This window comes from Urocampus carinirostris, chromosome 7 (genome assembly GCF_059441175.1).
Source record: "Urocampus carinirostris isolate Australia breed hairy pipefish chromosome 7, RoL_Ucar_1.0, whole genome shotgun sequence".
Lineage (NCBI taxonomy): Eukaryota > Metazoa > Chordata > Actinopteri > Syngnathiformes > Syngnathidae > Urocampus > Urocampus carinirostris.
The window spans coordinates 17,859,683-17,875,475 of NC_142355.1; the positions used below are offsets into that span (position 1 = coordinate 17,859,683).

Genomic DNA, 15,793 nt, shown 5'->3' on the forward strand with positions numbered 1-15,793 from the left:
GCTCCGATTGGCCCTGCTAAAGAAGTCTCTGCCTGACAGCCAAGTCATTTAAGTTTCTCTCTGAGCATTTTGGCAAGAGGATGCCAAATAAGAAAGCCAATCCATCGTATCATGCAAACACACCTTTTGAAACCAAAACAAATGCATGTTTTGTGTTAGTTCTCCACCGAGCACGCTCTCATGGTAATAACAGTCTGCATTTGTGAACGCTTGTCATAGTCAGAGATTTATTACAAACACAGTACTCCAGAGAAACAGGACAAACGAATGCTTCAACAGCTTGTTTGTAACAAACACAATATATGAAACAGCTACTGTATTTTTTCAGACTAACTTTTGCACTGAGTTTAAAGGGATAGTGTGTATTTTTTAACCACTAGATTTTGCTGTATAGTGATAATTCACGGGAATCCATTGTGGTTTCTGCAGGCACCATGTAGAACCTTAAAAAGCACCAGAGTAGTTCGTGGACTGGTTCTGGTAATAGCTCACCGGCGAGGGTAATGATTTCCTACGAAATTTACTTTTTAACTTGCATAATGTTTTAGTGGCTGACTGAGCCCATTTTAACTCAAATAATAATGACAACCTGATAACAACATATTTGCAACATAGTAATATCATGATTACTTGTCATTTTAGAAATGCAAACTGGTAGCCCATGGTGCCAATCAGTAACAAAAAAATTGCTCTCAGCTTGTTGATTCTGCTTCAAGGTGCAAATTTTGGCACTGAAGAAAAGTTTGATCACATTACCTCGATTTTGGCTGACCTGCACTGGCTCAAATTCAGTTTAAGAGTTGAAGGTTTTGTTGGTTTTATACAAAATTATGCATAGACGTGCTCCCTCATATTTCTTTTGTACCTGCTCTGAGCTTTCGCTTGGAAATTGCTGGCCTACTAGAGATCCCAAGAGCCAAGAAGAAATTCTCAAGTTTGAGAATGTTTTCCATTCGGAATGCTCCGCCCTCAGAATCGATCTGCAACCTCAGTGGAATGGTTTGAATCTAGGCTTAATCACACTTGTTTTTAATAAATTATGAATGATGTTGACCTCCGGAAACTGTCAACCGGATACTCTCTTATCACTTATATTTCATATTGATGATGTCTCTGTATTCCCTGTTGATGCCCTTGCAACATCTATTGGAGTCTGGTCATCCTGGAAGGGCGATTACCTCATGTGCGCCCCCTTCTCAAGGTTTTTTCATTTCATCATGTTGAGGTTTTTTAGTTTTCCTTGCCCTTATGTCATTTTTATATCAAGGTATGGTGTAATAGTAGTTTACACAGCCCTTTGATACCTCTTGTGATTGAGGGCTATATGAATAAACATGGTTTGACTGGACTTTTGAACTCTGCATTGAGTCTTTAAACACTTGGGTTTTTGAAAATGTAAGCGAATGTCCACGAGTATGGAAAAGAGATTTTTGGGGTAAGTTTTAACCTTATTTTTGCTCTTGGTAAACGAAATAGTCCCAAAACTAGGTAAGGGGATTAAGTTGCTGTTTGATTGAAAAAAAATGATCATCCAGAATATCCTTTGTATTAAAAGGTATAGTGTGTATAATTTAGCATCTTCTAGTGTGGAAAAAAAGTTCATTAATCCAAAGAAAAGTCAGGAGTAACACGCTCGTCTTGGGATCAGGATATTGCTGGTTCAATTCCCGGCTCCTCCATGTTATATGTCGAAGTGTCCTTGGGAAAGACACTGAATCCCCATATCCCCCGATAAGCAGGTAGTTACCTTGCATGGATGACGCTGCTATTGGTGTGTGAAGCACATTGTAAAGGTCTATATAAATGCAGACCATTTACATTTTAACTATTATATATACATACGCCTTTTAAAATGCTTGTGGGTCGAGAAATTTGAATTTATTAGACAGAACATGAGCCTCAACTAAAGGGAGCTGGCCTATTTTTCCATCTTGCTGCTACGGGTACCCATTAAAACCAAAAACCATCAAAAAGGCTGAATAGGAGCTTTGATAAGTTTAGTCCGTTTTTAAATTTGAATTTGCAAGAACAAAAGACTATACAAAACACAACATAAATTCTAAGCTGTTCTAAAGATCCTCCCCTGCGTCCGTTATTTTTTATTGAATCTCTTAGGTTGAAAAAGCAAATCCATCTTGAAGGGTGTGGTATCAAAGAACAGCAACATTATTGCCCCATAGTGACAACGATGTCAGCAGTGCATAGTAACAAACAACGGTGAGGCATAACATTCAAAATAGAGAACCGGCATCTGATGCAATCTCCTTTGCATGCGTTTAATATCAAAAGCAGAATTTATCAAGCTCTATGGTCACTTGGAGTCTTCATAGCTTGTAATCTTTCTTTTGCTTCTTAGCACTTGCTTTTGGTTGCAGGACATAATATAGCGACACAGGGTGGTCAAATATTACACACTGTTCTATTAAGAGTAATCCACCTATTCCACTGTAATGTATTTTTGATTCTGCCATGTTTTTGAGATGCACATATACAAAAGATTTGTGCGGTTAAGTTTGAGGTTCTCAAATTTGAGAAACGTGAAATGCTAATTGGAGGCTAAAAACCTAAATTTGAAAATATTCAAATATAAAAAAGCAAAAACCGTTTGATGGAAATCTTTTCCTATTCAGTAGTTATTGTTTCTTTGACATGTATTATTGCACATGTTAAAAAAGTTTGTGGAAACGACTTCATTTTGACAGAACAACAAAATTAAATACAGATAAGATTCCAAAAACGAATCCAAACGTTACAGTTCCTGGTCATTTAAATAAAAATTATCACAGTAAATATAGTTCCATTATTCACACAAAGATCAAAACCATGTTACAAAAATAAGTTACAAATTTGCACACATATTTTACACAAAGTTACACAAATCACTGCTACACAAAACTTTCGTTACAACACTGGATATTAGCCGATACTGTATTTTTATCCATATATATTTTTTGAAAAGTGCAGATACGATTCCAACAAGTTCTTGGTGAAGGACTTTTCTTACAGTTCGACGCCTCGTTGCAGAGCATGGCGATGACGTGTGTCCCATCACAGTTAGGAAAAACTTCCAAGACCAAGGACTAAAAAAATTCAGTCCAGGAACAACTTAGACTCCTAGGCTGAGTGACAATTGAAACAAAGAGATACATTCATTGGTTAATTATTTAAATGAGTAAAAAAACAAAACAAAACAAAAAACATTGATTAGTACTTATTTTTCACTCGGTTGGATATCAAGTGCTGATATAAACAGTAATCCCTTGCTGTACTGACGTTTACTTTTTGCGGTTTCGCTACTTTTTTTCATCGTGCAATGTGTTCTACATTCTGATTGGCTAACTGTAAAACCCACCCCTTTATTGCCTGTGTATCAGTAACGTAGCAGTCTAAGTTGTACACATAAAAAAAAAAAAAAACACCTGACCAAACTATAAAACAGAGCCGCGCATTTTTTTTCAGTATCTCTAAAGACTACCATCAACGAAATACTCAAAAGCAACAAAAGCACCAAAAGGCAGAGGAAAATACTTTCTATCGACAACAAATATGGACTAAAAGCAGATCGCATGCCACCATTTTGTTTTCCCAGTACCGTTTAAATGATGGTGACCAAATATCTTCTTAAGTAAAGTGGATCGTTTTGAAACGTTCAGAATGAATCTTTGATTTTTAATGTGGTTTGCAAAAGTAAAATGGCAAAAATAACATGACAATATATCGTCATTTATAACATAACTTAATTCTTTGGGCCAAGTTTTGAGTTTTGCCTAAATCAGGTTTCTTGTAGGAAGCTGCTTTATCTACAGGTTATTTTAAAAATTATAATCTGACAGTATAGAATTTATATGTTAAATTTTTTTTATTTTTTTTTATGAAGGACACTGCTTTTATTTGTTGTCTGGAATGTTCTTTTCGCGCCACATGTTTGTTTTCGAAGTCCACATGATGGCAACTAAATATCTGAAGTAAAATAGGGCGTGTCCTGAGTCAATAGAGCAGCAAGATTATTCTTAAAATGATAAATTTATAATACAGAAGTTTTGGGTTACCTAAATGTTTATAAAGTACAGTACTTTGATTTGTTAGTCAAATGCTTGAGCCGGTAAACTGGGTTGGTTCCTTGGTTTCTGTATACTGTCAGTCAAACAACCGGGAACGTGCAGTCAACTTCTACTTCTTCTTGGTTTCAGTGTATAATAGAGTTAAATAAATAAATAAAGGTTTCTACTTCACAGGTTTTGACTATTGCAGCACTTTTTGGAACGCAACCGTGCAAAAACGAAGGATTACTTTTTGGTTGCTATTTCCAGGGATCAGAATGGAGATTTTCATTTTCAGCTGAAATAGCCAGCGTCCAGGAATAAACCAGGGCGGAGCCCCCCCCACCGCCACACCCCCCAAAAAAACCTGGGTTTTAGGCAATTTACTTGTCCAAAACCATGCTTATATTTATCATTTAAGTAACATTTTTAGAAGATTAAAATAATTTGCCCACATAACTGATTTTTTTGTAAATACTGCAAGATAAGTTCAAATGCAGTTCAGTCCCTGCAGCTTGTGCGACAATGCGGCCAATTTTTCTAACGGCCGCCAGGGTGCGCCAGAGCAATAAAGGAAAGAGTGAGACAGTCGGATTTTGAATTTGTTTGCTACGCAAGAGAAAAAGTGAAAAAGTCGGAATGCCTTTGGGGTTCAAAAACAGCGGAAATCCGCGGATCCGCGGAAAATTCTGATCCCTGTATTTCAAGAAGAAACATTACCATTTTCATGATGTTCTTTCTTTTTTGTTTTTTTTTTAACAATGTAAACATTTCATTCATGAAAAAACAAAAACAAAAAAACATAAAATAGAGATTAGTCTTTTTGGAACAGCAGCAACGAAGGTTTTCTTAAGGACGTTTTGGGAGGAAATGTAAAGGGACAATGTGAATGATTTAACAGCTCTCATTGGTAACAAATACTTGATTGAAAATAAAACAATATAGATTATAAAAATAAGCAAAAAGTATCAACTGGTAGGTCAAAAAAAAAAAAGATTATTTTACATAACATGAGGCTCACCCAGCAGGAGTTTACATAATTGTCTGCCATCTTGCTGCTACGGGTACCAGACATGGGGACTTGAGACTTAGTGACTTGGACTCGAGTCGACTCGAGTCGCTGTTTTTATGACTTGTGACTTGACTTGGACTTGGCAATCTAAGACTCGGGACTTGACTTGTGACTTGACTTGCCCAAGAAAAAAATACTTGGGACTTACTTGGGACTTGAAGGTGAAGACTTGAGACTTACTTGAGACTTGCACATGTGTGACTTGGTCCCATGTCTGACGGGTACCCCCAAAAACCAAAACCTTGTGAAAGCCTGGGCAAAAAAGAGAAGATAAATGGTGCGGTTTGGTTACTTTGAGTCTCCATAGTTTGTATTCTTCCTCGTGCTTTGTAGCACTCATTTTCGGTTGCATTACACAATCCAGCTAAATCTAGTGGTTAAACATTACACAATGTCCCTTTAAGGCACAACATGTCCCTAATAACAAACGGAAAATATTCAAGAAAAGTATAAGAACAAAAGAAAAGAAAAAGAGAACATTAATCATGATTTCGGACTTGGCAATTGAAAATCTAATTTAGATTGAGTCAAATTTTTATAGTTGACGCTTGGAATGGATCAGAGTTAAATGCTTTATTAAAAAAAATGATGATTAGCCGATTTGAGGATGTGGTTCTACAGATAGTGAGCTACAACTTACCTATTCTTTAGACGTTTCTGTGGAAGCGCTCTGGAAATAAATGGAAAGAAGTGTCTTTAAATGTGGAGCAGAACAAGTAAAACACAGAGGAAAATACAGTGCAGACAATTACCAAAGACCATTTGTGCCCAGACACACTGAGCAATTTCAAACACTTATATGTAAAGACGCAATTTCTCATTTTCTTTCAGCTACGACATCAACTCGATTTGTTTGTGCATGTAATACAGTGCAAAACCTTGGACAAGAAAAACTTACTGGGCTGAGGCAATTCCATTTACTCAGAGTCAAGTCAAATTATTTTCACTATTAACTCATTCAATTCCAAATCTTTCTCTCAAATTGGAAGAGCCAGTGTCAGCCAATGTTTGCCACTTGGACTCATTTTTAAAGGCCTACAAAAATGTAGCTCTGTAGCTATTCAGGCATAGGACATATAAAAAAAAGCTTAAGTCCTTGTTTTTCATTAAAAAAAGTGTGTTTATAGCTTGTATCATTGTTTAGTAAAAAACAGCTGACCATGGCTATGTTTCATGGAAATACTCTTTTTCAAGGAAACTACTGTTAAAATCATCTTTTGGTGGCATTTCAAGCAGAACTATCATTTCCATGCTCTCTTTTTGCATTTGTGAATGCCGTCTAAACAATGCTTTCCAATGCTTGCAAAATAACATTTTATTGCAAAAACACCGAAGTTATGCAAGAACGATGCATAAACTTTGCAAGAACTTTTCATCGCCTGATGTTTCCAGTCACGTGAACAATGCAGTTACAGTCACGTTGCAGGTGTGCAAAAATGCCATTCCCTCTGCACCGACAAGGACGATGGAACATAGTCATATTTTTTAGAAAGAAAAAAGCTCCGTCTGTACTCATTCCATTTATTCTACAGTCTCACACACTGCTTCACTACTTACTCGCCATATGGGGCTGCCTACACAATGAAATCGCTGATACAGGAAGCAACACTGGGAATTGGGGGCTCCCCTAATGTGCGGAAAAGGATCTGATCAAATCTACTCCTTCCATCTAAATGCTTGATACTTACTGATGAGCGTTGCCCTTTAAAATACTCTTTTTTTGCAATTCATTTACATTACACAGAGTGAAAATACAAAAGTAAATATTAAAAAGATATTGGGAATTTTTATTTTAAATTGACAATGTGTATCATTCAAACCTGTAGAAGTAAAAAAAAAATGTATTTTTTAGGATAACGCTTGAATGGATTTAAATAAAATGCAAAAATGTATAAACTATTATCTAAACTTGCATTTTTTAAATACTTGTAGGTCCAGAAATTAGTATTTGTTTACTAAAGATGAGGCTCACCTAAAGGGAGCTGACATAATTGTCTGTCATAATGTTGGCAAGTGTACCAGAATAAAAAAAATCTCACAAAAGGCTTGGTAAAAGGAATGCGAAGAAAAGTGGTGCGTTTTGGTCACTTTGAGTCACTTTAGTTTGTATTCTTCCTTGTGCTTTTCAAGCACTCATTTTGGGCTGGACGAGACAATACTAGTGGTCAAATGATTCTGCCCGTCAACCTCAGTCAATTACTCTTATTAACTATTGCAATTCCCTTTATTAGGAGACAATAAACCTTATAAACACAATGCTGCACCTATTCACTCAGAGCGGGACAGACTTTGTAGATTAAAAATAAAGATAGTATGTGTCTACCAAAAATAAACACAAATAATTCTCTCAACATCTTTCTTAGATCTTTCCCCACATGCAGTAAATTCAGTGTTGCCTTTATTTCACATCTTCATTTCAAAAATATTTCACAGACATCATCTGTTATGTTCTCGGTTTTTGTTACTCTGTAACAAAAAAACTGTCCCAATTTAGTTTACAGTGGAACCTCAGTTTTCGAACGCCTCTCAGTTCGAACAAATCGGAGTCCGACCAAAAATTTCAAGAAATTCTTGCTTCGCTGTCCGGTCAAAAAATCGGAGTTCGAACGCCGGGGTGGATGTTTCACATCACATTTTTTTACTCCTTTTAATTTTTTCAGGTGCAATTGCACCTCCAATATACTAGGGGACGTCTGAGATTAAACAAATGTGTAGCAAATGGGCCAAGTTATAGAATTTCACCACACCGATGAAGCTGCAGCCACCAGAGTCATCATGACTTTAATGACACTGTCATGAACCACTTCCAAAAAGTGCTAAAAAGAAGGCAGAAGCAAGTGTCATTGGATAGATATTTTAAGAGAAAAGAACATCCTGTAGCCAGTCATCCGTAGCAAAGAGATTTGAACGTGTGACCACCCCTCAGACAGAAGAGCTCCCCGAAGTTTTTATGGAAGGGGACTCTCCTTCCAAACAATAATTTTCCTTCCTCCTCCATCCCTCTCACCGTCCATCTGCGCCTTCTGCTGACCACCACAAAGGTAAAAAAACCTATTCATAATTATTTTCTTTATCCTTTTTTTATTTTTACACGTTCACGTTAGCTTAATCTTTCGTACGCGAACGTATGATTAGCCTGGGTTACATTTATGTTATTTGTGTCTTAAAGGTAAACAAAGGTAAACATTCAGGGGGTTGGAACTGATTAAAACGATTTACATTATTTGTAATGGGAAAAATGATTTCTGTGTTTAAACAAATGGCTTTTCGAACAGGGTTCTGGAACGGGTTATGGTCGAGAACCGAGGTTCCACTGTATTTTGCAACAAAGAAGTGGGAGTATCAGATGCCATAGTCATGTACTCAGAATGTTGTTGAGTCAAGTCATGTTTATATGTATAGTCCTTAATCACAAAACGTCTCAAAGGGCTGCGCAGAACACATTTACAAAATCCCCTGATCTAAAACTGACACGAGGGAAAGGAAAAACTCAAACTCAGCATGAGTAAAATTAAGAAACCTTGTGGAACAAACAAAAGATAACAAAAAAAGAAAAGAATATTCACATACAAAAATTGCTATGTGGCGTACACCAGTGTTTTTCAACCCTTTTTCAACCAAGGTACACTTATATTTATAAAAAAGTTCCAAGGCACACCCTCCATCGAAAATGTTTGAAAATGAAGTTATGTCAAATATTTCACTGTACTACCTCATAAGCATATAATTAGAATATAAAAAGAATAAAATAATACTTAAAATACAAAAGAATGATGCGCTTTATGTTTTTATTTTGTACAGTGCAATCATAAACCGGTTTGTTAAACAAATTAAGTTATTAAATGTACTGTGCTACCTCCTGAACAGATAATTAGTTTATAAAAAGTATATAAAAATCTACTCCCACCTACTGATATGGATGACTATTACAGTTCCTCATCTAAAGATAGCAAAAATACTGAATAATGGCCTGATTTTTTGGAAGGATAAAATTGGGAAAATTCCAGCGGCAAACGAGACAAGGCACACTGGTTGACAAACACTGGCATACACAATTTAAATAATAATAAAAAAAAGACAAAATATAGGGAAAATGTATAAGTTGACAGGTATAGATAATAAACACTGTTGCTTTAAGAAATCACTGTCTACTTTACTGATGTCGGATGTAAAACGTCTCTACGACCATTTGAAAAAAAAAAGTACATATTAATGAAATAAAATGTCAAGAGCCAAGTTTTTGTAACTTTGAAAAAGTTGGTGCTATGGTCAACTGCCCCCAATAAAAATGGAAGTCCCTGGGGCTCTGAGCTTACTCTATCTAAACTAGTATGGGAAAGCATTTTCAGGCGACAAGGACAAGCGTGGGTGCACGTCTCCTCGAATACGCACATATATGCAAGTGCCGTGTACAGACTCCCACCTGTATATGTTTGGATCCAGCATCATGGCGGTTTCCTGCGGCAACTGGGATAAGTGTACCACTTTGGTCTTGAGTTGAGATCGCTCCGTTTCATTCACCCACACGTCGGGCAGGCTGGGAGGAAACATAAAGAGGCTCTTTTTAGTCCCCGGAATGTGAACACCTTCCCTTAAAATAAGAGTAGAGACTAAAAACACCAACAAAAACGGATTCAAATCTGCATGTGACCAGGGCTGCAATGAAATGACAACGTTGAGGATAAAATATATTATAGAAATAGTCGACTGTGAATTCCATTGTCGACTATTGACCCCAGACAAGTTTTTCGAACAGAGTGAGGCCTCTCTGCATGATTACAATCTCTGCTGAGAGTCGCTCATGGACAATTTATTTATTTACTGTTGGGATTGTTAAGTACTTTTGTTACAGACTTTCCAGTTAACCAGTGAATGTACTTCACAAAGTGCACATCATATTAGTTGTACTGCTGCTAATGAACCTGTTCTTGGTTTACAGGGATACAAAATATGTATTTGATATTAATATATAATTATTTCGCCTGTATCGAAAAAATGAGCCAAGGATTATTTTTGCATTTATGTCTCTGATGACTGAGCGATGTGCCGAATTGATTTTGGGGTATTTTTACTGAATTTTGGAACGGACCCTTAGTATGTTCAACAAAAGATGTACAGAGATCCTGTGGTTTTCGTGGTTAATGGGGAGCAGAACCACCCACGAAAAGTAAAAAATCCACTAAGTAGCGTTGCACTTTCCAAAAAGCCTTCAAAGAGTTAAATTTACCTCAAGATTATGTCATTACTGACAGAGTATACGACTGTTTAAAAAAGAAAATTATAGATCTACAAATAATAACACACAACACATAATAGCAGAATGAATGAACGGTTTTATTGTCATCGAAAGAAGACAGAACGCCGCGATGATTGAAATAAGACCGTCCTGAATGTAGGGCTCTAAGTCATCCATTTCATGGCTAATGGACCAGTCTTAGGTAAGATACAGGGTCCACAGCGAGTTACTGGCCTAGCCATAAGCAGTAGGCCAGGCCAGCAGCAACGCTCTTGCCTTCTCCGGGATGCTGCCCGTATCGCTTCTGGAACCTGATAATAATAATGAAGCACCTAGTGGTGATCAGCATTTATTTGCATTCTTCTGACGTTCCTTAGAGTCCTACTTAGCTGATGAATTTTGTTTTCAATGTAACAAGCTGCTAAAAGCTACCAACTGCTATCCTTCCCTTCCTTTTTTTATTCGTAGAAGTGAACTGCGTGTTTGACTGACAGTATACAGCAGCCCATCACGGCAGTTCACACAGTCACATCAGCCTGTTATGGCCGCACACACAGTCACACACGCCGCCCTGCTTAATTTGTCTGCCCTGAACACAATGCACGATATAATGCTATTAATGTCAACAAAGACAAAATCAACTCATTTAAAAATCTGCAAGCGTGAACGAGCAATAACAGAAGCGTAAAATAGTGAGCGGTGTTTTTCATTGTAACCATTTTTCTTGTGTTTAAAATTATTTACCACAACATTTAATCAACTTCATGCAAAATTTAAGAGAGAAGTAATAATTATCTGATCATTCAACTAATTCAGCAATATATATATATATATATATTTATATATATATATGAAATGAAATGAAAATGAAATGATCTGCATTTATATAGCGCTTTTCAAGTCACTGACTTCCCAAAGCGCTTTACAATGTGCTCCACATTTCCCAATAGGGGCCTTGCAGCCATGTAAGGCGCTAACCTGCTTATTGGGGGTATTAGGGGTTCAGTGTCTTACCCAAGGACACTTCGACATGTTACACGGACGAGCCGGGATTCGAACTGGGATCCCTTGATCCCAAGACGAGCGCTCTACCTCCTGAGCTACTGGACTGTCTCAGAAAATTAGAATATTGTGATAAAGTTCTTTATTTTCTGTAATGCAATTAAAAAAAACAAAAATGTCATACATTCTGGATTCATTACACATCAACTGAACTATTTCAAGCCTTTTATTATTTGAATATTGCTGATTTTGGCTTACAGCTGAAAAAAACTCAAATCCTATCTCAAAATATTAGAATACTTCCTCAGACCAAGTAAAAAAATAATTTTATAATAGCAAAACTAAATCAAACATTTGAAAATGTCCATTGATGCACTCAGTACTTGGTTGGGAATCCTTTTGCACGGATTACTGCATCAATCCGGCGTGGCATGGAGGCAATCAGCCTGTGGCATTGCTGATGTGTTATTGATGCCCAGGATGCTTCGATAGCGGCCTTCAGCTCATTTACATTTGGAGGTCTGGTGTCTTTCATCTTCTTCTTAACTATACCCCACAAATTCTCGATGGGGTTCAGGTCAGGGGAATTAGCAGGCCAATCAAGGTCAGTGATGCCATGGTCAGTGCACCAGTTACTGGTGGTTTTGGCACTGTGGGCAGGTGCCAGATCATGCTGGAAAATGAAATCCTCATCTCCATAGAGCTTTTCAGCAGATGGAAGCATGTAGTGCTCTAAAATCTCTTGGTACACAGTTGCATTTACTCTGGACTTGATGAAACACAGTGGACCAACACCAGCAGCTGACATGGCTCCCCAAACCATTGCTGACTGTGGGAACTTCACACTGGATTTCAAGCAACTTGGATTTTGCTCTTCTCCAGCCTTTCTCCAGACTCTGGCGCCTTGACTTCCAAATGAAATGCAAAACTTGCTTTCGTCTGAAAAGAGGACTTTGGACAACTCTGCAACTGTCCAGTGCTTCTTCTCCATAGCCCAAGTCAGACGCTTCTTCCGTTGTCTTGAGTTCAGAAGTGGCTTGACCATGGGAATACGGCTATTGTAGCCCATTTCCCGGACACGTCTGTGAACTGTGGCTTTTGATACCTGGACTCCAGCTTCAGCCCACTGTCTTTGAAGCTCCCCCAAATTCTGGAAGCGGCTCTTCTTCACAATTTTGTTAAGGCTGCGGTCATCTCTCTTGGTTGTGCAGCGTTTCCGGCCACATTTTTCCCTTCCAACAGACTTTTTGTGGATATGCTTTGAAACTGCACTCTGTGAACAGCCTGCTCTTTGAGACATTTCTTTTTGTGTCCTACCCTCCTGATGGAGGGTATCAATGATGGTCCTCTGGACAGCAGACAGATCAGCAGTCTTCCCCATACTTGTGATTTAGTTTACTGAACCAAGCTGAGTGTTTTTAAGGCTCAGGAAACCCTCGCAAGGTGTTTCGAGTTAATTAGATGATTCAGGTGATTAGTTGAATAGCCTACTTGTATACTTTTCATGATATTCTAATATTTTGAGATATGATTTTTGCGTTTTCTTAAGCTGTAAGCCAAATTCAGCAATATTCAAATAATAAAAGGCTTGAAATAGTTCAGTTGATGTGTAATGAATCCAGAATGTATGACATTTTTGTTTTTTTAATTGCATTACAGAAAATAAAGAACTTTATCACAATATTCTAATTTTCTGAGACAGTCCAGTATATATATATATATATATATATATTTACAGTGGGACCTCGCTACGTTCGCGGTTCCACGTTCACGGGTTCAGAGCTTCGCGGATCTAAAAAATAATAATACAATAAAATAAAATAAGAAACATCTTTTTTTTTTTAAGCATTTTTGAAGGGGCCTCGCTACTTCGTGGATTTTGACTTTTCGCGGGTGGTTTTGGTCCCAATTAACCGCGATAACCGAGGGATTACTGTATATATTTTGAGAGCCACATCATACATTTTAAAACAAAGTTTTACAAAAAGTTCCAGCATTTTATATCAACAAATATACCACTTAAAATTTGTCTTCAGAAGTTACTTGATCTGCCAACCCCTACTGCTTACCCAATCAAATGGCTGTGGGTGTTGGCTGGTGTTTCGGATGTTTAAAGTTTGTTCTGTAAGTTTTTGTCATGAAGTGTCTCAAAAGTTAACATGCATTGTTTAATGAGCCCATGTACGGGATTCTGCAGACACAAAAAGCCAAAGCGTTAGTTATTGGTGGTGGTAAAACTGTCACTTTAATTCGTAGTCAGGACTCTGCCTTATGTATTGAGGACCAGTAGGTTACCGTGTTGCTTCGATTTTCTATAAACTATTATATTGGAACAAGACTGACAAGATCAGCATGGCCCTTATTTAATCACCAAACCAGATGTACTCCTGAAGAGCGCCATACCTGTCTCGTGAACCATACGTTCCCAACCCTTGGATTAATCGTTTCAATAGTCGGTGACTAGTCGACAATTAAAATAGTTGAAAGTTGCAGCCAAACATGTGACTTTTGTGCACAGGAAGCAATAAACGCAAATATAATGTGAAAAGCAGCTGAGCTGAACTCGTTCATATCTTGTACGCAGAGGTAAAGGAGTATGACAAGCCGGGTTGCATGCACATGATGTGTTGCCTCGCTCAGTTGCACTTTACTATACGCGTGTCAACATGATGGCCTTGAAAGGAAGGAGTGAGCGAGTTTTGGCGCTGCAAGTCAGCTCGCAGAAGACAGAAACAAAGAGCTAAGCGAGCCGGCTGTACTCCTGCCTCCCTCATGGCCTACCCCTCCTCCTCCTCTCGTCACCATTTGCGTCATCGCCGGAGCCCCCTGTGACAGACGGACCGACACGCACACATATACAGCATAGCAGGCGGCCACCCTGCCAAATTGCTTATTCACATGCTAAATCAGTCCGTTTGGTGTTAAGCGTGAAGGTAGTTCACATGTAGTGCATGAAAGCCTCTGGAGGATGGGTGTGGAAAAAAATGTAGGATCAGTTCACAAAAGGGACATTAGAAACAGAAACACACTACACTACTGTAAATTACAAGCGGCTACTTGCATCGTTTGAGGTGTTCTTAAAAAAATTCAAAGTTAAATATCGTATTTATTTATGTATAACGCGCACTTGTATATAACAGACACAAGTTGACACTAAATTGGACGTTAAATAAACACATTGGAAAGTTAATTTTGGTATTGTGTTCAGAGTTTACGTCGTCAATGACTGATTTTAAGGATGGCCGTACATATTCAACAACGTGGTATCGTAAGTATAAAGATTGTGATCATGAAATAAAAACTAAAGCCTGTTCCTACATCATTAATCAACCATAGTGGTGGTATAGTGGTTAAAAATCAGCGCTCCTACTGCAACGATCCGGGTTTGAATATAGATAGCATCAAATGTTGTGCAAATGTGCTCAGTGATATTTTTCAACAACAATCATTGCTCAAATATGGTAATGTACCATGGTAAAACCTTGTGTATGACACGCACCCAAACGGAGTGTTTTTTGGGGTACAAAATTGTGGGGATTACACACAAGTAAATACAATATGTTCTCTATTAAGTATGTGTTAACAATGCCCAACTGAGTTCAATGAGCTTTTCATCCCTCAATTTTAACAGCACTTATCTGTATTTAGCTGAAGTTTAGCAAAGCTTTTGGGGGCAGAACAAATTAGGTAGGATGAAAGGGGGTTGGTGAGGAGCGCTTGGAGAGTGATGCCTGCTCATTCCTGCAGGTTATTCGAATTACTTTTATTTCTTAATGTAGCATGAAAATGGTAAAAGTAAGTACAGTCGAAACACCAACCCAAACCCCAAAGAATGTTAAAACAAAAAACAGAGTATTCGAGCGTGTCTAATAAATGCAAGTACTTGCACACAAATAGTGAACGAGTTGACAGAGGCTGCAACGATATGTATAAATAGTCAATGGACTTTGTTTCCATTTCAGATTTGGTTTTGAAGTAAGAATGGCTGATAATGATGTTCTGAACAAGTTCTGGAAATGTGAAAATAATGCTGAAGACAAGTTGGGGCATTGTGTGTGGAACTCTATGCACTTCAGCTTTGCCTTTTTATTTTAAGAATGTTTTTAGAGCAATTTAATTTGTACAAACATAAGCCCAGTATCCGCCATCCATACGCCAAAATCATATCGGAAATAGAAAAGAAGTGAATTGGCTATTTTATGTCAAAGAACATATGCATTTTTTGGGACACCCTGTATATAGACAATACTTCAGAGGTATCTTTGGTTATTACCAATGAGCAGACAGGCAGCACTAACAAAAAAGCCAAATGCTGGGCTTAATCAATAAATGTGCATCCATTTACAAAGCAAACCTCCAACCGACAAATGAAAACCAATTGTGTTAAGAAAAAAAAACTAACCATTGCATGCATTTGCTCAACCGCAACACGTCAGTGACTGT

General features: G+C 37.7%; 1 protein-coding gene across 4 annotated transcripts in view; it reads right to left on the bottom strand.

Moving 5' to 3' along the window:
• Window positions 1–2,675: 2,675 nt before the first annotated feature.
• Window positions 2,676–15,793, bottom strand: part of LOC148362509 (zinc finger protein aebp2-like) — a 32,760-nt gene continuing 19,642 nt past the window's right edge. For 2 of the 4 annotated variants that reach the window (XR_015850863.1, XM_088339943.1), the window contains 3 exons: window positions 9,536–9,649; window positions 5,753–5,782; window positions 2,676–3,119 (listed from right to left, as the gene is read on the bottom strand). Coding sequence is in view for 2 of the 4 variants with exons in the window: in XM_088339943.1 (XP_088196069.1) it covers window positions 3,107–3,119; window positions 5,753–5,782; window positions 9,536–9,649 (157 nt within the window). In the remaining 2 variants the exon portion in view is untranslated. Of the gene's footprint in view, window positions 3,120–5,061; window positions 5,101–5,329; window positions 5,365–5,752; window positions 5,783–9,535; window positions 9,650–15,793 lie in introns of those variants that run through there. The other 2 variants (XM_088339942.1, XR_015850864.1) reach the window with 2 other exon arrangements.